The sequence below is a fragment of the Schistocerca piceifrons genome, chromosome 6, assembly GCF_021461385.2.
Source record: "Schistocerca piceifrons isolate TAMUIC-IGC-003096 chromosome 6, iqSchPice1.1, whole genome shotgun sequence".
Classification (NCBI taxonomy): domain Eukaryota; kingdom Metazoa; phylum Arthropoda; class Insecta; order Orthoptera; family Acrididae; genus Schistocerca; species Schistocerca piceifrons.
The window spans coordinates 412346984-412374458 of NC_060143.1; the positions used below are offsets into that span (position 1 = coordinate 412346984).

At 37.5% G+C, this 27475-nt stretch overlaps 2 protein-coding genes across 2 annotated transcripts in view; one reads left to right on the forward strand and one right to left on the reverse strand.

Moving 5' to 3' along the window:
* Positions 1–5949: 5949 nt before the first annotated feature.
* LOC124802443 (TLC domain-containing protein 5-like) lies at positions 5950–7832 on the reverse strand. Its single transcript, XM_047263226.1, has 3 exons — positions 7575–7832; positions 7247–7455; positions 5950–7169 (listed from the first exon to the last, which is right to left on the reverse strand). The coding sequence occupies exons 2-3, from the start codon at positions 7431–7433 to the stop codon at positions 6694–6696; spliced, it is 663 nt and encodes a 220-aa protein (XP_047119182.1). The 5' UTR covers positions 7434–7455; positions 7575–7832; the 3' UTR covers positions 5950–6693.
* Positions 7822–27475, forward strand: part of LOC124802440 (serine/threonine-protein kinase grp) — a 91156-nt gene continuing 71502 nt past the window's right edge. The window contains exons 1-4 of the mRNA XM_047263224.1: positions 7822–7840; positions 7985–8100; positions 8497–8624; positions 9640–9863. Coding sequence (XP_047119180.1) covers positions 8560–8624; positions 9640–9863 — 289 coding nt within the window. The 5' untranslated portion in view covers positions 7822–7840; positions 7985–8100; positions 8497–8559. The remainder of the gene's footprint in view (positions 7841–7984; positions 8101–8496; positions 8625–9639; positions 9864–27475) is intronic.

Genomic DNA, 27475 nt, shown 5'->3' on the forward strand with positions numbered 1-27475 from the left:
AATATCTAAAAAAATATCATTCTTGGCTCTTGATATAACAAGAAGAAATATCGATATATCAATAAAACAAATATTGACATACGTGCCTATAGAAGTATTGACTGTACATTGTATAAATATACTGCTAGTTTTAGAGCTTCATATTGAAGTATCGATTTATTATTAGATATTCTGCACATCAACAAGCTACCAGCCTGCACATCCCCTTCATAGTAAAAATTGAAAGGAGAGCAATGCACATTCACACTTGGCGACAACCACTTTCCTAACAGTGATAATTGCATTTAAGTGGTGCAATAAAAGGTATCTGATATGACAATTCGGTTTCACTGTCAGATTTGAGTGGAGCACTTCGACTTCACCCCCCCCCCCCCCCCCCCAACTCCATTGTGAAGCTAAACAATGCAGTTTCACTTGGTAGCTCCAATAATGTCAGCTTTTCCAGTCACACGTCTCCCCCCACTGTAATTACCAATCCTAATCAATTTTTGTGAATTGTCATTTAGATTTTTGTTTCGTAATGCAACTGGTATGCTATTTCTTCACATTGGAAATCATCTTATTCCATTCACACTGCCACTGAGTGCAATCGGACTTCTTTTGTGCCACATATACTTGCCTCACACAGAGAGAGAGAGAGAGAGAGATTGGATGTAATGAAAACTGAAAAGTAGTAAGACTCCCTTCACACAGTGAAAGTAAAATTAAGTTCTACTACAATTTCAAAAGTACAACTTCTAATATTTGCACAAAAAAAAAAAAAAAAAAAAAAAAATTACAATATGAAGTAAAAATATCAGCACTTGATATTGCCATTTTGATATCAATATATCGGGAAATATCATCGAAACATATCAATATTTTTTGGAAAAAATATCGATGTATGGATATTTTATCAACAGGCCCATATGATAAATATAAAAGACTACTGCCATTGAACCAAACACACACAAAAGACAATTTGGTTAAGAGCCCATCCCTCCTCCTCCCAGAAAAGAAATGAGTATAAGCAAAGTGAAGCCAGCATTTTAAAAATTTAAAAAAAAAGTTCAAAAATATGAGAGGAGAAAATGTCTAGATTACACTGGCGCATGGTTTTGACGTGTAGCTTTATATGTACGAAGGCTTACAAAACAAAAAACAAGACTGTACACATTACACAACTCACCAATTTTGCCATCACAAAGATAACTTGGAGAGGGACTAGTTAAGGCTTCAGTTCTTGCATGAAGGAATTTTTCAGTTGTTCTCCATGGGGTATTAAAACTTGTTTAATGAAACAATTAGAATTTGTGTAATGAAACACAGCCATGACCAGACTCCCTCCTTGATATTTTTAATAAAGTCTTGTCTGTAGCAAAAGGTTGTTATGATCCCTCCTCTAAAGCCAGGAAAGATTTTTGCACCTCCAAATAGTTATCACACCATTCATTTGACAAGCTAGTCTGGGAAAACCCTAACATGAAAGGATGATCTCAAAACTAAGAGACTCGGCAGCTGTTTTCACTGCAGGTTCACAATCTGCAATTTCTAGTAACTTAATGCTATTGAATGTTCACAGCTGGGATTTTCATTGCTGGTTGCCAGAATTTTTAAAATTATTCCGTTTCTCAGAGCAATAGACAGCATAATAACTATAATGAAGATCATGGTACATTTCTCATTGTTTGTGAATGACTTCACAGTTTTTTTCCACTCAGTGTAACCTGACAACTACCAATGGCAACCCCTATTGACTCCTCAGACAAGAAAAACATGGGAGAAGCATTGATCTTCACCATTTGTCTCTACAAAATGTGTAAGTTTTCATTCTTCACATCTAGCTTTAACTGTCACAGCTGATAAGAGATAACTACACTTTTGCTGTGTTACTCACTGTAAGTGTGTGGCATACGGTACTATTTTCTTCAAGTTGCATTCACAGATGGTGTGTGGGAAGAAAGGATGTCTTCACACCTTCATGTGAGCTGTTATGTGCCTACTTTTACCCACACAGTCTTCATAGTATAGATACGCATAGGGCTGGAGAACTTGATACGTTCTGCTCCAATAGATTATTCTTGAAGTTTTCAAAAGACGTGCAGTGGCTTCCTTAGTATAGACCAAAAAATTTGCCAGAAATGGCGGTCCATGACAGGTACACTCACTTGAAGATGAAAACAAACACACTAGAAAAATGGGAATGTTCTACCTATGCTAGAGTTTTGGCTCCACCCTCAAAGAGGGCAGTGACCTGGAGCACCATCTCCTAATAACTACACTACCCTTCATATCAGCAAAGGCAAATCTTCCACCAGGGGAAGCAATGTCACCCACAGAAAGTACAGATAAGTCTTGCTTGTGAGGCGTTGTGAAATGACGACTTGTCTCATGTGGCAGTTGCCTATAATCCCTGTAAGCATGATAAGGCTGAACCAATAATGAAGGTTCGCTGCCTCCATACTATGGTGATTCTCCATAGCCCAAAGGTGGATGATACCACCCCTCATGAAGATAGCCTCACCTGTGAGTGCTGTAGGATGGATGATAGAAATCCTAGCACTGGTGGCCTATATGACAAACCAGCAACAAAACTGTTTGCAGAGGCAAGTGCATAGATAATAAAGCCTGCACGTGTCGTAAGTGACACGTGTAGTGGCAATTGTCATGGAGCAAGTTACACATGGCTGCTTTGCCTACCCTAGCTGGCAGGCCACCCGCCTGATGCTGATACCAGCATCACTGGGACCACCTTTATCTCCATCTCCAAGTGGGTGTACCTCCCTTGTAAGATTTTTTTGCCAATGCCCTTTTCTGCCCCTTATCATCCTCTCCTCGTGGGATCTGTAGTGAATCATGTACAAAAATAGGGCTAATTCCCTTGCAAATTCTATAGAGAACATTAAAGGGGGTCCTTTACCCCAGGGGTTTATTCAGATTTAGCAATTTAAGATACTATTCACCACTGTTGGTACACACTACTATGTCACTCAGCTCCAGAATGGCTACTGAATGATTTCAAGGTTTCTCAACTTTCCTTTATGAAGAAATGTTTCAAGACATACCTAAAATTTGATTTTGAATTTTTTTTATCCAGGTTTCTGTCTAGTTTACAATTGTCTGGATGCTGATTTTTGTGCAACAGATAGCCTGAACATTTCATGGGGTTTTAAAACAAGTTCTGTGATTACTTAATGTTTCACACATTCCTTTCCAAACATGTTTTTATCTGCCAGTGTATGCTTCATTCCATTTGTATTGTGCTGCAGATGTTGTTTCTTAAAAAAACTGCCTAATATTACATGTATGCCAATCTCTAATTATTCTGCTCGGTGCTCCTAGAGATTGGTTGATCACTCATTTGAGCTTGAACCATTTTCTCTGTGTGTTTACTACCTGAATCAAGTGATCATTAACTCCTGTATGAGAACATGTAAAATTTCCATTTTACTTTTACAGCCCTTTGGAAGTTTTTGCTCATTGTTGCTATGTCATGGTCTCTGTTCCTAATGTCCTTGTTGATGTTGCACCCATTTGTTGCTCAGATTTAATACAGTTCCATCATTCATAACTTGTGCAGGAGTGATTAAAATCATTTCAAGTTATTACAGGATGACTGGGATACATATGCATCAGGGGACGGAGGTTTCCTCTGCAGTTATCTTTTACTACTGCAGCAAAGTCATTAAACAGAGAGAAGTTTCCAACTAGGATTCATCCCACTTATGAACCATAAGCATGCAGCCTCAATTTGTACCGCAGTCGATTAAGATTTTTGTCTACGGATACAAATACACCATTGCCATCCCATGGAACCTGCATTTTTGTTAAATTTAGATTTGTTCCAAAAATCTCAGTATTACCAATTTCTGGCTTTAACTAACTCTCGAGGCCATCCTGAAAAGTTCATTTATAGGACCTATATTTGGAGTTACAAATCACGGTGGTACAGTTTAGGCTTGTCCTAAGCACCTACGCCACGCATTCTCTAATGGCCAATGAGTGTTCAGTAGTGTTCTGTGCACCACTCTGCTGTGAATTTCATGCTCAATGCAACCATTAAATGTAATCTTAGCAAGTTGTTTAATGAATTTTTATTCAATTTGTTAAGAGAATCATTGCTGATGGTGGTGGTAAGTGACAAATTCTGAATAAGCAAGCAAGTCATAATTTGTAGGGCACATACTTTCTTCAAGTGCAAAGCACATATATGCGTCTACGGTAACTGTCGGTTGGAACTGGCAACAATGTGTACCCTTTACAAACCGCCACCATTCATGAATCTGACTATAGAATACAATTTAGTCATGCTTACTGCATTTTTGTGAAGCTGCTTTTTTTTTTTTTTTTTCTCCCCCAGCTAGAATATTGCTGTTAGGTTTCTGGACACTGTGCAAATGAAAAGATGCCTGTTTTCATTAGAAGGCAGCTAGCTATTCACAATACAACACTTGTATAGTATGCTGTCAACACCAATGTACTGTATATTTGACTGCCTTGTGAGATGATGTTCATGGATCAAAAATTGTAAGCAAAGAAGTAACTTTGGCAGTTTTGAATACTTTATCATGTGATTAGGATAACTTAAGTTCGAACAGGATTATACATTCAGTAATTGTGTTTCTGGTGCTGTCTACGTTTCTCTTAAGGGAACTGTAGGAATCAAGGTGCATTTGTGAATGTTTTACAGTTATTGTGCAAATGTATGCGGCACAGAAAATTATCTAAGATTCACAGCTTCTAGGAAAGTTGGGTACCAGGGCAGGTGGCACTACAGGGGAACAATGATACAGGCATATGAGTCAGTCATTGTAGCTAAATATTTCGTAATCCCCGCATGTGCAATAACCTTAGTTTTCTGAATGAATGTTGTGTGGCAATGAGAAACAGCAGCTTGGGATACAAAACAAGTAATGGGTCATAAGTATTACTGTTCAGCAATGAAGAACATTGTCAACCATTCATCTAATGTTCTACTTTTTGTAATTAGAGCAATCAGTTCTATGCTGTAAAAGGGTCAGTACAAAAAATTTGAAGGAAACATTCCAGCAGTATCAGATGAGGGTGAGGCAAATGTGGATCATATTTCAAAGTTCTGTATGGTGTCTTTAATCTGATAGGGAAAATATTTGTGTGCACTGCAATGAGACCATATCTTGTCATTTCTAATCGGTCTGTTGCAAGAGACTTTAAGAACTGCTGAGTGCCCAAAAGCAGTAGCCCAACTAATGGGGATAAAGTTAGCCCTGTACTTTGGTCACAAAATACTTTCTTACAACCTTTGTTTTGTCCAATGATTTATAGATGCATTTCTAATTAATATGGTACGATGGTTATAATTGTGTGAAACACTTGTCGCTTCTCCTGATAATTATGTGAGGAAGTCCTATTTAACACACATACAACAGCCACGGTTGCAAAAAAACAAAAAAAAAAGTTATAACCTGAAAGGTTCTGTAGTCTGCTAAGATGTCTTATGGTCCACTATCTTTGTTAGCTTAACAAAGAGGGTTATCTGATGGCCCTTCAAAAATTTTATTCCTATATAATCAGCAGGGCAGGATCTGTTTAGCCTGTACTTCTATACTACAATACTTGTACTGGAGTCTGAAGTACAAGATTTTTTATTTTTTTTATATGTGAAAGTAGTGTGCAGTTATTTTAAAATCACACTGATATTTTTCATTCTCAGTTTCATCATTTTCCACTATGCAAGGGATGAGCACTGTGACTAATAAAACAGCAAAGTAAGATTTTATAATGTGTGTGTGACTATTTTAAGTAGGCTATAAAGTTGGTTTGGAAATAAGAATGCATCATACTATCTTATATTTTTTTTAAAAAAAAAGGTTTAATAAGTAGAACGTTGTACAGACATAAAAATGTTTTAAAAATATATACATAACATATCAAAATTGTAATAAATAATTTCCATGTATAATACACAAGTTGTAAAAAAAAAAAAAAAAAAAAAAGAAAAAAAAATATATACACACACATTAAATAATTTTGTGCAGTGATGTTGATAAATACCACACCAGGAACACAGTTTTACACAGAAGAAAATTATGCAACAGAAAAATTACAACACAGCCATATGTTAAAATTAAGTACACGTTTACTAAAGCCAGTCTCGAGGACTGCTTTACTTTAAACCAACCAGTTGTGAATTTATAAACAGTACCCATAGGTTTGGTAATATGCATTTAAAACAGATTTCATTGAAGCATTTCTCTATGTTTACACAAATCTTGTTTTTATAAGATCGTCAACCATAAATTCCCTCCTTCCCTTTTCCCTCTCACCACATACTCATACTCAGTAGAAACATGAAAACCTGAGCACTTTAAGCAAATAGTAAAAACTCTACTACGAAATATTTAAAGAACAAACAGTGTGCCACTAAAAAGCACACTACTATATGCTAAGATGCAATCACAAGGGAAAGGAAGTTTTGTCACACTATTTATCCGTTAAGAAAGTGAGACAATTAAAGGAAACTGTTTATAAATGGCATAACACAGCATGTTAAGAGAGCACAAGCCTATTTCGATAATTTCCCTGCTTTGCATTCACTGTATTGAAAGTTGAATGTTAATCACCTCACTCTTTGCTTGTGTTCAGACTGAAAGACAACTGTAAGAATCATTACTATAAATGGCAAATAAATAAAAACAGTTTACTGTCACATCACGTAATAGCCCCCCATATTTCTTATTTTGACTTTATTACATACTTCATTCTGAAGTATTGTAAAATGTATATCATAAATACCCATGACAGCACATAAAATGCTGTGCAATACACTTTACTTTCGAAATCTGGCTGTGGATGTGAGACAACAGCAAAGAAGAGATAACTTCCAAGAATTATTCTCATAGCAAAAAACGTCAGCATGAAGGTAATTTCTGTTAAGTAAAACACAACAGTACCTTTGTAACCAGAAGAACGAAGAAACCATCTTGCCTGAAGCAAAGGATTAGTAATTTCCAATCCACCAACCCCCGCCACAGCTTCAGTGCCAGACACACCTTTCATTAGTACTCGGCTAATTGCAATGATGCTTACTGCATGATGAATAAGCATGGTAGCACCTTCTGTCTGATGATAAAGGCACCATATGAAGTCAAATATAAAATAGCCAAGACTTGTAACAAGCACAACGCATTGTAAAGTTGTGTTGGGACCACCTGAAAATAAAGATGCCTGCGTATCATGACGTTCTTCATATTTAAATGCCTAACGAATCTACAACATCAGTCCTCACCAGGGTCCGTGAAGGGCCACGGTCCAAGGAAGCATGCCAGAACGGCAAGCACTGTCACAAGCGTAGCATGGAACGCTGTTAGTAACCTACATGACCATTCAGGGTCCAATTTAAACTGATATCTTATTCCGTGATATAGAGCTGTCCACACTGTTGCCGTAGCTAAGACTGTCCAGGAAGACAACATGTTTATTTACTCCAAAATGTAACTGGAAGAAAGACAACACTCGTAAATATTACGCGCTTGTGCAATTTCAAAACAAACTTGGAACTGCACTTACTTGCTAAGCTTTGTCAGATTACTGGTATAAAATTCATTGGTACTTGCCTTATTCTTAAGAATTATTTCAGTAAATACATTGATTTTTTCACGACTGATACGGTTTTGCTGAACAATTTGTAATTCTAGTAATTCCATTTCTCGTTTTGGCGACAACCATTTTTCGCGATAACCAAAGATTTCTACTGCAACATCGAGTCGCAACAAATCTTAAATGCCGTGTCTTGGTGCACGTGATATCAGAGATGTCAGTGATCAATAGTATGCAGTAATAAATAGAAATAGATTGGTCTGCGTTATTTCATATGCGTGTGGTAAGAGATACATTCGAATTATGGTAGAGAAAAAAATGGGGATTAAATTTAAAATTGCATCTTTCTTCTGCTTGTCTTTGACTCTAATATCATAAAAATCGCCATTTTACTGTCCTCGGCGCGAAAACGGTGAACTCCATGTAGCGGCCATGAGAGGTGGAGAAGCTATGCGGTTTGAAAGTGGAGTTACCGCTGTAATAGCTTCCAGACGTCGAAGTTAGCTTTAGAGGAGAAGTCGCTGTTGTGTACAATGTCCTTCGGTAAGACCTATAACACTAGTATTGTTAGTGAAACTGAAAATGAATAATGCCCGTAGGTATTTGCTAGATCTACTGCAATGTCCTAGAAATCGCGGCAGTCATTGTCTTGACAACCACGTGTTGGATTTGACAGTTGTACGTAGTTTAACTTGGTTTGACCGTAATGTTGTCACGATAGCCAAATTGATTTCTTTGTTATTATTCAGGGAAGTCCTGCAATTTCCGAAATTAACGAATTTTGTCTCTGTCGAAGAATACCTTTACAAGCTATCTTATTAGCTGCGTTGCTTAATATTTAATGTGAATTGGAAAATAATTGCCTATTTTACATGCATTTTAATAGTTACTGAAAATACACGATTATTGTAGTGGTATATAGTAATCTTCTGACTGCAGGTATTCGTCCTTAGCGGTCAGTATAAATAATGGTAACTGTTGTACCTGCCATAATTTTGCACGATGGTATCAGAATTTGTGGATGGATGGAGTATCGCCCAAACATTAGGAGAAGGTGCCTATGGCGAGTAAGTAATGAAATATTAGTATCTTAATGCTTGAAGTTATGACACCCTTCTGAAAACCCTTGCAATTAGTGGGCTAAGAAGTTTTAGTGAACTAATATTTGTAAATCAGTGTTGTAAATTAGTTCGAAATGTTTATATATTACTTCACTAATTAGTTTTTTTATTTCATGCTCCACATACTACAGAATTATGATGTAGTTATGTATTGTCAATCGAAAGCTTTTAATGTTAGATTGACGGAAATTAAGGAAACGAAAATTTAAATTAACCTTGCTAAATAAGATTTTCTTAGTATTAAGCTCTTCACCAGATATTGAACTTCTATGAAAACCATAATTAAGAGAAGAGGTCAGATTTAAAACAGTGTAGTTCAATGTGAAACAAAAGTTTCATATGTATGTTCCGTATTTTAACCTTAGGTCTTTGTGTAAATCACGCCAAACTCCAGAAAACATTTTAATAAACAAAGAGTTCTTGTCGTAGAAGGCTACCTAATGGTATTGTAAACGTTTGGATTATTTTGATAACACAGTACTGCTTTACCAAGTGCCATCATTTCTGTGCATCTCAATTCATGTGACAGAAACCACATCAGTAATTAGTTTTCATCCATTATTCAGTAAATGTTAATGTAATTTGCTTTCACAGTTAGTAAAATATTCTGGGCTATTATGCCATGGTCTAAGGGATTTCACTTCAAAACCCGACATCTCCCTTATACCATGGCATAATAGCCCAAGATATTGTATTAATTGTGACAATTCCTGCTGTGAAAGTTTACATTTTAAAAGTAATTTGCTTTGTAAATTGTTATTGTTGATGGAAACATTGTCGCTGTTTTCTGATAACTGGCCATAAAGTAGAGCACAGATTTAATACAAATTGTGATTTTTTTTTTTTTTTGCCTCAGCTTTGTGTCAGCAGGCAGTGTACTGTCTTACAAGTTAAATAATTGATCATGGTGATACTTCACTGAAATAGCCCTTAATTTCCCAATCCATTTATCCTTGCAAAGGGTGAAGCTTCTGGTGAACCAAAGCACAGGCGAGGCAGTTGCTATGAAAGTAGTGGATGTTGATAAGCACCCAGATGCAAGATCAAACATAAAAAAAGAAATTTGCATACATCGAATGATGTCTGATCCACACATCATTAGATTTTTTGGACAGCGTCGAGAGGGAAATCTGGAATACCTGTTCCTTGAGTATGCTGCTGGAGGGGAGCTCTTTGACAGGATTGGTAAGTAAGAACATCTTAAACTGTATTCATTTGCTTTGCATATTTTTTTGTTTGGGGGATTAGAAATTGTGCAATTAAGTGTGTACTGTGAAATCTGTAATTATGCCTCTGCCTATACGTATGTCAGAGTAACAAAGTGAGTGGCACTTGTACACAGTATAAAATGATGGGAATGTTAATTGATACAGCTATGTGTTCGTTCTGAACATATTGAACGGAAATCAGATTGCTGGACCATAATAGTGTTATCACTTCTCTGAACACTGTGGCTGCTGATTTCCAACACTGTTTCATAAAATAAATGTCATAGAGAAATATAACAGACCACCTTGAATGTTGACCATTACATTACGGCCTAAATGTTTAATTAGCAATTTATTCTGATAACTGTGACATCAAGTAGTATATCGGTGAGACAGTTGTTAAGAGAATAGGTGCTAGTGAGTGTTGTGGGGGTTGTTAAGTTAGGTGTCCTGTAAATAGGTACCTTGAGTTATTTTGATCAGGGTATAATGCTCTGCCCAAGTTTTACATGCCATATGGAATACAGTTTGTTAATTTTTTTGCTCTGTTGGATTATTAATTTTATTGAGGCTTTATAAAACTCTTTATTTAAAGACATGCTTTATGAAAGGTATAAAATATATATATGGGAACACAGAACAAACACTGTCCTGATTGGCTAATGCATCAATTGTTGAAGGCATTTTAGGTAGTCACAATAATGAATGTATATCAGTGGAAGCAAGTATGTCCAGTGGTTGTGATAGTGCTTGCAAGTGACTGCTTAGCTTAAATTGCAGCTCTGCAATCCTAAAATGTTTGCCATTGATCTACATTCCACTCGTGATCGACATTTTGCTCTCTTTGTATTACATAACGTCTTTTACTTGATGTCATATATGCAACACCACATATTAAAAGTGCTGCTACAAGACATAAATAGTAGAGACTAGCTCTGTGTCACTCCAGACTGCCAGAGAGGAGTAGAGCAACTGTGCTGTGCCATGAGGAGAAACACGCAGTTTTTCCGGAGACTTTGTCATAGCTTCGAAAGTCCAGGGCTTAACAGTGAATGTATAGCACATGCAGTGTGTTAATTCGAACAAGGACTTTTACTACTGCCTTACCATATTATGATAAGAAAATGAAATACCTATAGTTACCCTTAAGATGCGATTTATTGTGTAGCTACCAGTTTCGGCTTTTCATGCACCATCTTCAGGCGTTAGTTGATGCTGAAGGGGTTATCACAATCCATATATACAATGTACCAGTGACCAATGTAACCGGTTTATGCAGACTACCTGTAACTGATGTAAACTCTCCAACAGTCAACTGTCAGCTGACTGGAGAAACACCTGTTACATTTGCCACTGATTCTGGAGAGCAAAAACAGATACCTCCCACCACCATCTTTCAGCTGAGATGTTCCTGTCTGATATCAGACGTGAGAAACTCATCATTTTTCTGTTAAAATGATAGTGCCCAAATGTTTCATTGGTGTAATTTTCTTAATGTTAGTGTACTGACTGTTCATATATTCTTCATACAGATTTTTAAAGTATTTGATTCATGCATCAGTTATCTTTATTTTGGGGAAACTGTATTTGACAGCATGTGAATGTACCCCAAAGCATTTATTATATTGCATAATCTGCTAAACTCTGTGGGAGTTTTCAAACTTCATATAATATTGTTGGATGCAACTGTCATTGTTGAACAAAGTAAAACTTTCTTAGTGGACTGCCTTGCATTTTTTGGAGTTTATGTAAGGTAATTTTACACACTGTGCAGAAAAATACTTGTCGGAGGCTTGTCCATTATACAGTTTCTGAATTTAGCGTGCTGTTTTAGTTTTTATGGTGAAAAGTGTGTTGAACGTGGTAAACTAGATTTAAATATGACGCAAATGTAAACAAGCATTAGACTACGCTAACGATCACACTATTTCACTGCACTGAATTAGAGTAATTGAAATTAAAGTAGGTTAGCAATATGATTGAATAGGCTTCTGTGGCAAATATCACTAGACACAATTGTCCTGCAACATTAACTACTGTATAATAGACTGGTACTTAAGCTGGGGTGATAAGGTATACTGTTAATAGATAATGTACCACATAATGGCTTCCTGTTAGTTAAAGATGCAAAACATATACATTAAGAAGTAACTTAAGGCTTAGAGGAGCAGAAAAATAACTGTTGAAATATGTCTAGTGAAAGAAAAAATACCTTTCTAGGAACAGATAAAAAAATAAATTTATTTATTTATATATATATTTTTTTTGTGGTGTCGGTTTACTTGCAACAGTTATTAAAACAGTGTTATTGGCCAATTTTGAGTGAGAGGTTACATTGTAAGGTGCACATGTATATCTGCTTTTACATATAAAATCGTCCATAATGCATTACTAAACAGCCAGTCGGATAATACTCGAATATAAACATCCCGTGTGCTAAATTGCCATTTGTCTTTCTCAAATATCTTGACTCATTCAGTTTCCAACTTCAGTGACTGCTTTGTGGTTTTGCATGAAGAGGCTTTAGTTAGTCCCAAATAATTAGGATTGGTGCCTGAATACTGCGTTCACTTTGAACTCACATGTCTCGTGTGCCTTTGTCATTGGTGCCCATGTCTTAAGATAGCGGCTTCCTGCCCACTGCTCAATGTTTGCAGCCGAGCTCTTCATCCTGTATTAGGCCGTGGAGTGCATCTGGTGACATAGACTTTTAAATTGTGTCCTCTGCCCCAGGCACTCAGTGCCCTTCATAGTTAGTGCGCTATACCCTCACTGCCCATCCCTTAGTGCAACAGGTCCATGAAAACTGTCACTTGTGTACTCTTGCTGGAGCCTCTGTATTGTTTATTGTGGGTTCCTGGTCGTGTAAGTCTGCCAGGAAATGAGGCTGCTGCCAAGGTTGCAGTCCTTGTACCTCGGCTCACTAGTTCCTATATTCCCTCCAGTGACTTCTGTGTTGCCATCTGTCAGGTGGTGCTGACCCTTTGACATCGCCACTGATCCTCCCTTCATGGGAATAAGCTCCAGATTATTAAGCTTCTCCCAGCGGTTTGGATGACCTCTTGCCCCTCCTGCTGGGAGGAAGTAATTTAAACTAGGTTGCGTATTGGGCACTGCCTTCTTGGGCACAGTGGCGCTCCCCCACCACTTTCTACACATTGCACCCAAGTTTTAACTGTCCGCCACTTCTGACGGAATGCCATTTTTTAACCTTTTACATTCCTGCTAGGGTTTGCCATCTGAGTTGTCAGCCGTTTTAGCAAATGACATGTGAGCTGCCGACCGCATTTTACTTTTTATTCGTCACAGCAATATGGCAAAGGCCTTTTAATTTTGGACCTCCATTTCTGTATGGCGTCTTTGTCGCCCTGTCTGCATGTCTCTGTTTTTAGCTGTCTTCTCTTACTTCAATTGGGATTGGTGTATAGTCATTTTTTTAATTCCTCTCTGTCTTCGTGATCTGTAGTTTTGACTTGGGGCCCGTGTGACCTGTTTTTGCACCACAAAACATAAAACAAAAAACTTTACACTCATCAGCTGGAAAATAGTGCTCCAACAAAGCAGTTTCAATACATAAAGGTACGTTCTGAACAGGCCTTCTACTTCCTTGTAGAAGGTCTGCTCCAAAAATATTTTTGTGAAAATATTTAAGAACGTGGCTGTAGTGGAACCTGAAACGTCAACAGTACAGCCAGGAAGTCTAGTTACGTTCATAAGTGTAAATAGGAAAACAGTTGAGCAGCTGTGTGATTTGCCTGACATTATAGTGGATTGAGACCTGATCAAAAGTCAGTCTCATAATTCCATTTGTGATTGCTAACTGACAAGATAGAAAGAAAAGGTTTGTTAACAATCGCAGCCATTCATGACTATGTGGATATGTTCTGTCACCACATTCTCCCAATTTAAAGCTATTAGTGCAGGCCAGTGGATGGTCATGACTAGCCTGGACTGATCATTGGAAATTCTTCTGACAATTTCAGAGAGTTTAATAACCTTGCTCCTAAGAGATAAGCGTTCACATGCCCATAGCTTGTGGCTTATATTTTTCCAGCCCCCCCCCCCCCCCATTTCAAAGCTACAGTTCAGAGCCATTTTGAAATGTGGATCACGTTCATGAACTTGGTTGGTAGGAAATGTACTTTAAAAGTTTGTAGCCACTATAACTCCATTTATGAATCAGTTTTTCATTTTGGTGTTAATGGAAAGATAAAAGTATTAACTGTGATAGAATTTTATTGTTGTTAGATCTGAAACTTTGCTTCTGTCATTTTGCAATAAATGGTGGTAGCAGCAGCAGCAGCAAGTGATGGTGCAGGTGGTAGGTAAGTTAGTACAGTAAACTCAGGAATTTGTAAACTTAACCCCATGAAAATATTAGTAAATTTGTGATTACATCATAATGTTCTTCCTGATTAAACATGTCAACTTAAGAGCCTAATTCTCGTCATTTGTGGGAAGTTTTAATTTTCTGATTTAACGTGAAGAAATTGGTGGCTGAGGTTCATAAAATACTAAGAAAGATATACATTGAGGCAGCTGTTAGTGGAAGAACTTTCAAAGAATGGTTTCAACAATTGAAGAACAAATTTTGACGTCGAAGGCCAGCATGGTGGTGGAAGGGAGAAGGTTTTTGAAGCTACTGAAACATTCATACGATATTTTTATCGAAAGCAAATGATGCATTTGAGTCAAGCACTTGAAAGACAAATGAGCACAGTACAGTGACAGACGGTGATTTTCGTAGGATAACACTACTTGATCACATGTTGCAAAACACACCAAAATGTATTTGGAAACATTGAAATGGGAAATCCTACCTCACCTGTCATATTCTCCATACGTTCATTTGACTAAAACCTTTTTCAATTAGTGGCATAGTGTGGCTGAATAGAACTTTGCCATAAAAAAATGGCAAAATTTGGTAACTTGTCGGTCTCCCCAAAGGTGCCCATTTCTTCTGTTATGAGATTCATATGCTGTCTGAAAGATGGGAGGATGTAGTGGCCAGAGAGGTACAACGCTTTGTTGTAAAGTTTATATACGTTTTTCACAATAAAACCTAAAATATCAAGAGAAAACAGCTGAAGGAAAGTTTTAGACCTAATCATATGCTGAAATTATGCATACAAATATTCACAAATCTGTAATTAGTTGGTTTCTGATCCCTCCCTCTGAACTGCAGTGAACAACCTCCCTCCCCACCATTGTAGCATTTGTTTCACATAATGCCTGTTCCCATATTTTTTCATATAAAAAAATTCTAAGAGTAGTGCTCTGTTTAGTGATTCAAAACTGCAAAAATAATGTAATAGCTAGTATATTTCTTTTATTTTGCGAGTCTTAGCTTCTGTAAAACGAAATATCTTAAAGTGACATAAAATACATTCATGACAATCTAAAATGTTGATTCTTCCAAAAAATAGTTATAAATGGAGAATATTGTCTGATATGAAAATGTATGTACGGTCAGTGTTTGCACTAGAAGTTAGTCATGAAAATATTTTAATCAAGGACACACTTTGGCATGAAATGGCCACAAATAAATTGAGGAAGAACCACTTCTCATAAATTTGACCCTTGAGCACACCTCCCACCCCCCTTCCTCTGTTCTCCAGAATTTTTCTAAGCCACCATTGTTGTAGATAGCTGTTATGAATATTGATAAGAGGCTGTGTTTTAAGCCAAAGATCAACTTTTATGTATTTAGTAAATGGTGAAAGATGATTTATCAGCAGCTTGCTTTCATTCGGCGATTTGAAAAACTTAGTCTTATCCCAAGGAATGGTAAAAACAATTTAAAGTTTTTTATATAATGTCTGTGAATTTTGTTGTTTCATCTTCCATAGTGTTAAATGTTGTATTCCTGGAACATGAGTACTGGCAAACAAGAGCAGATGTTTTGCACTTCAAATATTTGTCATATGGATGCTAAAAAATTGGTTTTGTTGCTAAATGTTCAGTAGTGCTACCAACTACGTCAGTCATTTTTGCAGTGACTAGTGATACATGAATCCCATTCTGTAGTAACTCAATCCTGCTTGTGTTTATAAACAGTTTTTATATTGTGCAGAACTGCCATCATTGAAATGATGACACATTGGATGTGTGACTTGTTTCTATCTTGCTGCAGTGAATCACTTTTACAACACAATAATAAAGCATTATCATAGGAACAAAGTTTTAAATTGTAAGACCAGGGTGTATACGATCCGGGAAAATCCCGGGAATTTTTTCATCTGGGAGAAAACCGGGAAAAACCCGGGATATTTTTAGAATTCCGGGAATTTTTCATTGTTTTAGTTTTCAGTTAAATTTTTGTAATTTTGGCTGGTAAGAACCGATACCCTAACAAAGGATATTACTGTATCCCGCCACTACAGAATAATACTTCAACAATAAAACATAAACGAGAGGGAAAAAATGAAAATAACTTAAACTGCAAAGGATATGCATCATATACGACGACACACAGTGCTCATGCAGGCGTCTGCCAATTGAAAATGTGTCAAAGGCTTTAGGAAGACTAGGGATTGCTTCATAACAACAATTTGCTTCCAATGGGCGTGAAGTCGCAACTGTTTACATTTGATTTGTTTTAGCAGTTACGTGCGGGCTCATGCACATGCTCAGTTGAGTCATGTTTGAATAGTACATTCTCCCGCTTCTGGCCACAGGAATGTGGCTGTTGGCTGTGCAAGCAATCGCAGAAAACAGCTAGATGGTACCGGGGAAAGGGGGCGCCAAATTCATGTTCTTGAGGAGAAAAGCTTGTTTCACAAAGTGCCTAGCATGCAGCGCACGTTTGTCTATCGATTATTCATATGATTTTGAAGTGCTTCCCTGTTCGTTTTTGAACTTTTTTGAGCACATTTTGATTTCTGAAGGAATCATAAGTTGACTTTTGAATGATTGCTTGCATAATGTACGTGATGCCTCTGTCAGGAGAATCCTCGTCGCATTTAGAAATAAACTTTCCGCAGACTAAAGGAGACGGGGCTTGAGAGAGTAAAGCCGAACGGATGAATGCCAATCGCTGTCTGATTATTTGGTTGATTGGGTTTGCGAATGTCAGCATTGTTATAATTACTAGCGAAATCCATAGATTCAGACTACCAGAATGGAAATAAACGACTGACAGGAATAACAGGTGAGAAAGATTACGTATTATCTTCTCGGTGTATCCAAGAAAATGAAATTTTGACAGAAAATTTCTGGCCAGATCGCTACACTAGTAAGGACCAGTAGTACAATCCCCGGCTAGCAGCCGCGTAAGTTCTATTCTGGAAGTAACGCGGAAAACGTGTCGTTGGAACACGTAATAACACCTAACCGGAAAAAAAATCGCGGGATAACTAAACCTGTGATTCTGGCAGGGTTAGTGAAGTTAATCGGCGAACAAATTTTGACAGTGGCAGCAATAGCTACAAAATTGGTGATAAGATTGTTAGAACGGGGAAGGAGAAGAAACGGGGACATCACACAGATTATGGAAGAATAAGACTATTCCAAATTTATATAAAAATTTCGTAATACTACTTTTCGATCTCTTGCTTGAGAAGCTGGTGCGTGGATTATATTCTGTCGTGTTATAAAAATGGCCATTTGTGCCAAAACAGTCTTGTTTATTTGGTGCGTTACAAAACTGCTGCCATATTAGAAAGGCCTATTTTGTTTTATCCAGCAGACAGTGATAAAAAAGACGTTATCAGATCGAGAAATCACACCAGTCTTGGGTATTATTTGTATTAACTGCTTTTTCAGTATTAGATAGGGACATTTCAATTTTTCATGTAGCATAATGTTTGACGAGCTTTGATGAGGTAATAGATTCTTTTGCAGAAAGGAAAGCACGCCATGTAAAACTGTAGCAAGATTAGAGTGTAAAAAATGCTAGGAGCTAAGGTTTGAAGAAATTTGTAATTTCATGCTTACCTCTTGTCAGTATTTGTTTTATATATCCTGTATTTAATTTTATGTCATGCAAAACAGAAGTTATTAACTAATAGGCAATAAAGAGTTAAGATTTTCTGAAGAATTCTTGTTCTCTTGATTACAAATAATCCCATCCGTTATTAATTGAGAGATTTTTTTTAAGAGGGGCAGGCTGTCAAACTGGCCGACTGGGAGCAGGAGAAGCACCATAGGACATTTCAATTTCCACTCTCCTGAATATAGTTTGGACGTGCGGTAGAAAAATGCTTTATGAAGAGGCGTGGCACTGCACTTCGGCATACTTAAGACCAAATAATGTCTTACATTTCCTCGAATACATATGTTTTATGTTTCAGACTTTTAAGAAAGATTTGCGCTACAAGATGAACATATTTTGAAAATTCGATTTATTTTATTTTTTTTTATTTTTATTTTTTTTTTTTTTTTTTTTTTTTTTTTTTAAGTATTGACCCGGTTCACAAATGTCGTAGATCCGAGGCTGATGCGCAGAGCAGTCTGAGTTATAGTGGGTAGTCTCCACGTGACCAGTGTTTACATTTAGTGATTTTGCTCTTTCCCCTTCGTTTACTCTCACATCAAATGAAAACAAAACAGATATCTGTGGCCAGGAGGTATCAAATGAATTAAAGCACATTCACATAATTACGGAAGGCTGAAATATGTCATTAGTTTCATATTTTATTTTATTTCCACCTTTCTGACAGTCGAGCATTAATCGCCTTGCGGAACAATGAAGTGCTTTTTGTCTGTTTGCTAAAGAAATTTAACTTTTGTTAACCTTTTCCGCAGAGGCAGCCAGTGTATTTGTTTAATTCCACAGTACTTGCTAGTTTCAACTGTTCGCTGCATTTCAAGTGCACGTATCCATTTTATAGCACGTATGGCATTATGCCACAATAAAGAACCAAACGTGATATAATACAGTACTGGTGCTCCAAGAAAATTTACATATCGAAAACAACATTGAAAAGCTTAATATCAGGTCGAGGTCTACTTCATTGGGAATCTGGACTTACGAATGAGCTCTTTAAAGTATGCACCTTAAATGTGCACATTTAATTATATGGTTCACGAAATTCCGATGCTCTTGCAGTATCCTCTGATGTCTTATTTCTTTTATGACATAATGTATGATCTTTCAGTGTTTTCCCGTACGTACATACGGGCTTCCTACGTCATGATAGCTACCAAAGCGCGGTGTCGCCTGTTATCTGCGCTCTCTGGCAACTGCCGAAATGAACCTCTTTCTAACAGGTCGCGGGAAAATACTGCGAATAGTGGTTTGAAAAGCGTTGCTTTCAAAGCAAGTATCCTTCTACGTAAGTTGAACTATGTACAAGAATGTAGCATGAATTAATTAAATCACAGAGCATTTGACTCTAGTTCAAAAATCAACTCTTTGATGATGAGCCATTTAGAATAATTTCGAACCTTGAAGATCAGACATTTATGTCATTAGTAAAAATTTCACTGGCACATTAGTGTGATACATCTTAAAGTGTAACACACGCAAAAAAAGACCAAGGTATATGCGAAAGCTTAGATTCTCTTGAAGCTTGAGACCAATATTTTATGTGAAAGCTTTTCTTTTCTTGTTGCAACACTATGCATATTAATTTAAACTATTAACTTTCCCTGTTTGTGTGTTCGTGCTACTTAAGTGATGTTGCTGTTGGCTGACTACATCACGTGCCCTATGCTTTGAATACCCGCTGTCATAATATGAAAATATGCAGCGTACATGTTGCTGCACATCAAAGATATTACCAAAACGTGTCTTTTTCCCTGCGTTTCGTTTTCTAAAGTGTCGGGAAATAGTACGCCCATGTATAAAACGCTAACCATTCAAAGGATTGATAAGAGAAAATATACTGTCACTCGAGAGAAAGTGTATTTTTAACTGGGAAAAATCCGGGGACTCTCTCTTTTTTTTTTTTTTTTTTTTTTTTTTTTTTTTTTTTTTTTTTTTTTGTCGACGTATACACCCTGAAAACATTTCCAGGGGCAGATGTGGACTCTGGCCACCATCTATTGTTTATGAACTGTAGATTAAAACTGAAGAAACTGCAGAAAGGTGGTATTTTAAGGAGATGGGACCTGGATAAACTGACTAAACCAGAGGTTGTACAGAGTTTCAGGGAGAGCATAAGGGAACAATAGATAGGAATGGGGAAATAAGTGCAGTAGAAGTAGTGGGTAGCTTTGAGGGATGAAGTAGTGAAGGCAGCAGAGGATAAAGTAGGTAAAGAGATGAGGGCTAGAAGAATTCAATTGATGAAAGGAGAAAATTTAGAAATGCAGTAAATGAAGCAGGCAAAAAGGAATACAAATGTCTCAAAAATGAGATCGACAGGAAATGCAAAATAGCTAAGCAGGGATGGCTAGAGGACAAATGTAAGGATGTGGAGGCTTATCTCACTAGGGGTAAGATAGATACTGCCTACAGGAAAATCAGAGAGACCTTTGGAGAAAAGAGAACCACTTGTATGAATATCAAGAGCTCAGATGGAAACCCAATTCTAAGCAATGAAGGGAAAGCAGAAAGGTGGAAGGAGTATATAGAGGGTCTACACAAGGGTGATTTAGGACACTATTATGGAAATAGAAGAGGATGTAGATGAAGGTGAAATCGGAGATATGATACTGCGTGAAGAGCACTGAAAGACCTAAGACGAAACAAGGTCTCGGGAGTAGACAACGTTCCATTAGAACTACTGACAGCCTTGGGAGAGCCAGTCCTAACAAAACTCTACCATCTGGTGAGCAAGATGTACGAGACAGGCGAAATCCCTCTGACTTCAAGAAGAATTTAATATACTACTGACCATTAAAATTGCTACACCACGAAGATATCATGCCACAGACACAAAATTTAACCGACAGGAAGAAGATGCTATGATATGCAAATGATTTGCTTTTCAGAGCATTCACACAAGATTGGCACCGTTGGCGACACCTACAACGTGCTGACACGAGGAAAGTTTCCAACCGATTTCTCATACCCAAACAGCAGTTGACCGGCGTTGCCTGGTGAAACATTGTTGTGATGCCTCGTGTGAGGAGGAGAAATGCGTACCATCATGTTTCCGACTTTGATAAAGGTCGGATTGTAGCCTATTGCGATTAAGATTTATTGTATCGTGACGTTGGTCGAGATCCAATGAATGTTAGCAGAATATGGAATCGGTGGGTTCAGGATGGTAATACGGAACGCCGTGCTGGATCCCAACGGCCTCGTATCACTATCAGTCGAGATCACAGGCATCTTATCCGCATGGCTGTAACGAATCTTGCAGCCACGTCTCGATCCCTAAGTCAACAGATGGGGACGTCTGTAAGACAACAACCATCTGCACGAACAGTTCGACTACGTTTGCAGCAGCATGGACTATCAGCTCGGAGACCATGCCTGCGGTTACCCTTGACGCTGCATCACAGACAGGAGCGCCTGCGATGGTGTACTCAACGACGAACCTGGGTGCACGAATGACAAAACTTCATTTTTTCGGATGAATCCAGATTCTGTTCACAGCATCAGGATGGTCGCATCAGTGTTTGGCGAGATCACAATGAACGCACATAGGAAGCGTGTATTCATCATCGCCATACTGGCGTATCACCCGGCGTGATGGTATGGGGTCCCATTGGTTACACATCTGTCACCTCTTGTTCGCACTGACGGCACTTTGAACAGTGGACGTTACATTTCAGATGTGTTACGACCCGTGGCTCTACCCTTCATTCGATCCCTGCAAAACCGTACATTTCAGCAGGATAATGCATGACCACATGTTGCAGGTCCTGTACAGGCCTTTTTGGATACAGAAAATGTTCAACTGCTGCCCTGGCCAGCACATTCTCCAGATCTCTCACCAACTGAAAACGTCGGTCAATGGTGGCCGAGCAACTGGCTCTTCACAATACGCCAGTCACTACTCTTGATGAACTGTGGTATCGTGTTAAAGCTTGATGGGCATCTGTACCTGTACACGCCATCCAAGCTCTGTTTGACTCAGTATCCAGGCGTATCAAGGCCGTTATTATGGCCAGAGGCGGTTGTTCTGGGTACCGATTTCTCAGGATCTATGCACCCAAATTGCCTGAAAATGTAATCACATGTCAGTTCTAGTTTAATATACTTGTCCAATGAATACCCGTTTATCATCTGCATTTCTTCTTGGTGTAGCAATTTTAATGGCCAGTAGTGTAATTCCAATTCCAAAGAAAGGAGGTGTTGACAGATGTGAATATTACTGAACTATCATATATCTAAAAAGAAAGATGATGAAACTTACCAAACAAAAGCGCTGGCAGGTCGATAGACACACAAACAAACACAAACATACACACAAAATTCTAGCTTTCGCAACCAATGGTTGCCTCGTCAGGAAAGAGGGAAGGAGAAGGAAAGACAAAAGGATATGGGTTTTAAGGGAGAGGGTAAGGAGTCATTCCAATCCCGGGAGCGGAAAGACTTACCTTACCTTCCCCCTAAGGTAAGTCTTTCCGCTCCCGGGATTGGAATGACTCCTTACCCTCTCCCTTAAAACCCATATCCTTTTGTCTTTCCTTCTCCTTCCCTCTTTCCTGACGAGGCAACCATTGGTTGCGAAAGCTAGAATTTTGTGTGTATGTTTGTGTTTGTTTGTGTGTCTATCGACCTGCCAGCGCTTTTGTTTGGTAAGTTTCATCATCTTTCTTTTTAGATATATTTTTCCCACGTGGAATGTTTCCCTCTATTATATTCATATCCTTACTGAACTATCAGTTTAATAAGTCATGGCTGCAAAATACTAACAAGAGTTCTTTACAGACGAATGGAAAAACTGGTAGAAACCGACCGCAGGGGAGATCAGTTTGGATTCCGTAGAAATATTGGAACACGTGAGGCAATACTGACTCCATGACTTATCTTAGAAGATAGATTAAGGAAAGGCAAACCTACGTTTCTAGCATTTGTAGACTTAGAGAAAGCTTTTGACAATGTTGACTGGAATACTCTCTTTCAAATTCTAAATGTGGCAGGGGTAAAATACAAGGAGCAAAAGGCTATTTACAATTTGTACAGAAACCAGATGGCAGTTATAAGAGTCGAGGGACATGAAAGGGAAGCAGTGGTTGGGAAGGGAGTAAGACAGGGTTGTAGCCTCTCCCCGATGTTGTTCAATCTGTATATTGAGCAAGCAGTAAAGGAAACAAAAGAAAAATTTGGAGTAGGTATTAAAATCCATGGAGAAGAAATAAAAACTTTGAGGTTCGCCGATGACATTGTAATTCTGTCAGAGACAGCAAAGGACTTGGAAGAGCAGTTGAATGGAATGGGCAGTGTCTTGAAAGGAGGATATAAGATGAACATCAACAAAAGCAAAACGAGGATAATGGAATGTAGTCGAATTAAGACGGGTGATACTGAGGGAATTAGATTAGGAAAAGAGACACTTAAAGTAGTAAAGGAGTTTTGCTATTTGGGGAGCGAAATAACTGACGATGGTCGAAGTAGAGAGGATATAAAATGTAGACTGGCAATCGCAAGGAAAGCGTTTATGAAGAAGAGAAATTTGTTAATATGGAGTATAGATTTAAGTGTCAGGAAGTCGTTTCTGAAAGTATTTGTATGGAGTGTAGCCATGTATGGAAGTGAAACATGGATGATAAATAGTTTGGACGAGAAGAGAATAGAAGCTTTCAAAATGTGGAGCTGCAGAAGAATGCTGAAGATTAGGTAGGTAGATCACTTAACTAATGAGAAGGTATTGAATAGAACTGGGGAGGAGAGGAGTTTGTGGCATAACTTGACTAGAAGAAGGGATCACTTGATAGGGCATGTTCTGAGGCATGAAGGTATCACCAATTTAGTACTGGAGGGCAGTGTGGAGGGTCAATATCATAGAGGGAGACCAAGAGATGAATACACTAAGCAGGTTCAGAACGATGTAGGCTGCAGTAGGTACTGGGAGATGAAGAAGCTTGCACAGGATAGAGTAGCATGGAGAGCTGCATCAAACCAGTCTCAGGACTGAAGACCACGACAACACTACGTTTAAAGTGCACATTTTCATCTTCTCGCACATACGGCATTATGCCATAATAAAGAACCATGTGAGAGATCATTTAGTACTGGTAATCCAAGAAAATTTTTATCTTAGAATACCTCACTGAAAAGCATAATACCAGGTTGGGGCATATTTCATTGTGAACCTGGATATACGAATGTGCACTTAAAGCTGAATTATCCTTTTTAGTATGGTTTACAGTATTCTTATGCTCTGAGTATCCTCTGATGTCCTGTTTCTTTTATGACGTACTGTAAGATCTTTTAACATTTGTCGTCATGGTCACCATAGCTGCACAAGCCCAGTAACACCTATTTTCTGGTGCCCTCTGGCAACTGCTGGAACAAATCTTATTTGTAACAGGTTTGCCGGTAAATATTGTGAGTGGATATTTGAAAAGTGTTACTTTCAAAGTAAATTTCCTTGTACACAAAATGAATTACATTATGTGTGAGAATGTGCGATGAATTTTTTAAATTGCGGAGCATTTGACTCTCATTTAAAACGTAACACATTCAGGACCATGCATTTGTCATAAATTACAATTTTACTGGCATATTTGTGTGATGTATCTTAAAGTATAACACCCATAAAAGACCAATATTATGTGGGAAAGCTTAGCTTTTCTTATAGCTACACTATGGATATTAATTTAAACTATTAACTCTTCCTGTTTGTGTGTTCACGCTACATAAATCTGCTGTCATTGGCAGGTAAGATCGCATGACATGAGCTATGTTTGGTTTATAATGGTGCATTGCAATCTCAATTTCAATGCTTCGGAAACTAACATGCTGTGTTTGGTGGAATTTGAATTTATACTTTTCGTTATGTGAAAACGTGCAGGATACATATTGCTGAACATCAAAGATCTTCCCAAAACGCATTCCCTACCACTTACCCCCACCTCTAAAGTAGTGGGAAATTCTAAGCCAGTGTATAAAACCTTAATCAATCAAATGATCGTCAGCTGCTGGTTCTTTGCAACCAATGAGAGAGCAGCAGGCACACAGTGTTTGGCAGCAAGAGACAATGTAAAAAAAATTCTCAAATCATTACAGAAACGAAAACTGATATGTATTTAGAAAAAAAAAAGCTGTGGTGTCAGATCCCACTGTAACCACAACCCCAGAAATTGCAACATATTCAGAAGAAAAAGCCAAATATTTGTAACAGCAGAGATAAACTTTTCACAGCTGTGCTTTGGATGATTATTAATATGACGATATTATGATGATTGAAAATAGTGATACTACAGACGACTGGGTTAGTAAGCAAAAATGGTAGAAAAGAAAATGATCTACAAATTATTGTAAACCATTTCTTTGTGTAAACGAAGTACCTTCAAATGTTCCCAAATAGAGCCTTAGATGAAAAGAACAAACACTGTCAGTATTTTCTTAGCTTCAGTCACGCAATGTCAGTTTGATTCAGACTTGACATGCCTAGTAAATCAATTTTTTGCTAGGATTACTTCCCTTACAACGTATCAATGCTGACACAAAACCTTTAGAACATTTTTTCTTTGATGATTTCTAAATCAACTGTATGTGTTGCATAAAAGAACTGAATGTTTTAAACAATTTGACACTAATCAGTCAAATATGTATTATGAATAATTTGTAAGGTGCACAAGGAAGAGTTACTCAATACTTTGGGTGATCTCTGACACTTGGGAGCAAGTAAGTGTTACGTTGGCAGAGCAGGTATATCTTTCTAGCATGCTCAGAGTAAGAATAACTACAAAACTGTGGCCACTGCACCAGTCATATTTCTGTTACCAGCTAAAATTAGTATATTAATTTCAAATAGCTTACCAGACAGAAGAGGTGCTAAGAGGAACAGATGAGCATGTAAAATGCACTATGTCAAAACTCAAAATAGTCTTTCAGAGAACACAAAACTAACACAGGTCAAGTTGCAGACAGGCATGATTAAGACATTTTAATTGTGCCTTTCTGCTACTTGACATAGATTTGTAAATATTTGTATGTATAATTACAGAATTTTAATAATTTTGTGTGATAATTCATTTATTTTTTCCAGTGACATCAAATTGGATTAAAATGATTCATTAAATAAAGAAGTTAGTGGTTACAAACTTAAAAGCCACCTCATCGCAACACCATCTGGTGAAAATTACCCACTGTTAAAAATAGTTTTAATGAAAATGGAAAAATCATTTTAACCCTGTTTCATTATGTATATTCTTATATAAAAATTTCAAATTTGCAATTAACGGGCAATGGCTGCTGGGTGGTTTCACAAGAAGTAGACATTTTTGCTTTCACTTTTGTAGCTTTCTCATTGAAGAAAACAATTTCTAGGTTCCTGCTAACCTTTTAAAAGGGTGGTATGTCTCAACCTTGTGAAAATTTATTAAATCCTAGTAAATTTATGGGAAAAACTTTATAACTACAATTTGTAAGGTAGGGATTTGAAATTCTACACATCCAAGGGAAAAGCGCTGTATTTTAATGGAAAAATATAATAAGGCACCCAGGATTCATATTTCGCCACACTATAAATTTTTGAAAAATTGTCTTTCTAAAAGCCGTAATTGATGTTTTAGTCATGCAGTCAGTCTGATAATTTTATTGTAGGGTCCAAAGAGGGGTGTATGATCACTGAACTGCTGTCATTAATTTGCATTAAAAATTTTGTTGCTTACAGAATTTTGAAGTTTGTATAACCAAATTTTTTTGCCAGCGTAAAATACTATAAATTATAATTTAGCTGCCGAGGTTATATTTCAATAGTTCCAATAGTGCAACAACATGTTTTGGACAGCTGAAAATTACGTATCATTAGCTCATATATTCTTTTCAGAAAATGCTTCTAAAATGCAAAAAGCAGTTTCAAGATTCAGTTCCCTTATTTCAACATGTATTAGGCTTGCCTGTATTTTAAATGCTTGCGAATTGATCTCATCATCCACATTCCTCATCTCTCCCCTTCTAATCTGTTTGATCTGCCAGTAGTATCCTGTTTGTGCGAGGAGAACAGGACCAGGACAAACTAGGGCTATCGAAATTTTTGTGGGAAAAAGAAATAAACTGAAAGAATACTAACATCAAAATATCAATTTTATTAAAGCAGTGTTTACATACCTGTTCACATTGGCAGAATCAAGATTGTTAACTTAAGACTGCTAATGATTTACTTCATGAAAGTACGGTGGAGGGTCTTGTTTGGTGAAGCTGCAACATTTAACTCAGCAGTATCATGCTGTCTGAAGAGCATGGTATAGGTTGGTGTCATCTCGGGCTGATTGTTGGTCCACATAGCGCATGGCAGCCTCAAGTGCAGCGTAGGTGTTGGAGTGACTCATCATCACTACAGCCTCATCCTCATCACTCTGTGGTGGAATGTTAAATATGTCAGTTATAGAAGAGTATACAACTTCCAACTGTTTGTATGATTTTAACCAAACAGGAATTTCCATATTTTCTGCATCTTCACAGCCTGGCAACATTAAATCTCACAATGGATGATCATTTTCATCATCAAAATCTTCAGTCGCTGTATTAGACCTTCTTTCTTGTAAAATTTTTCTCCATGACTTGGAAATTATAGCTGA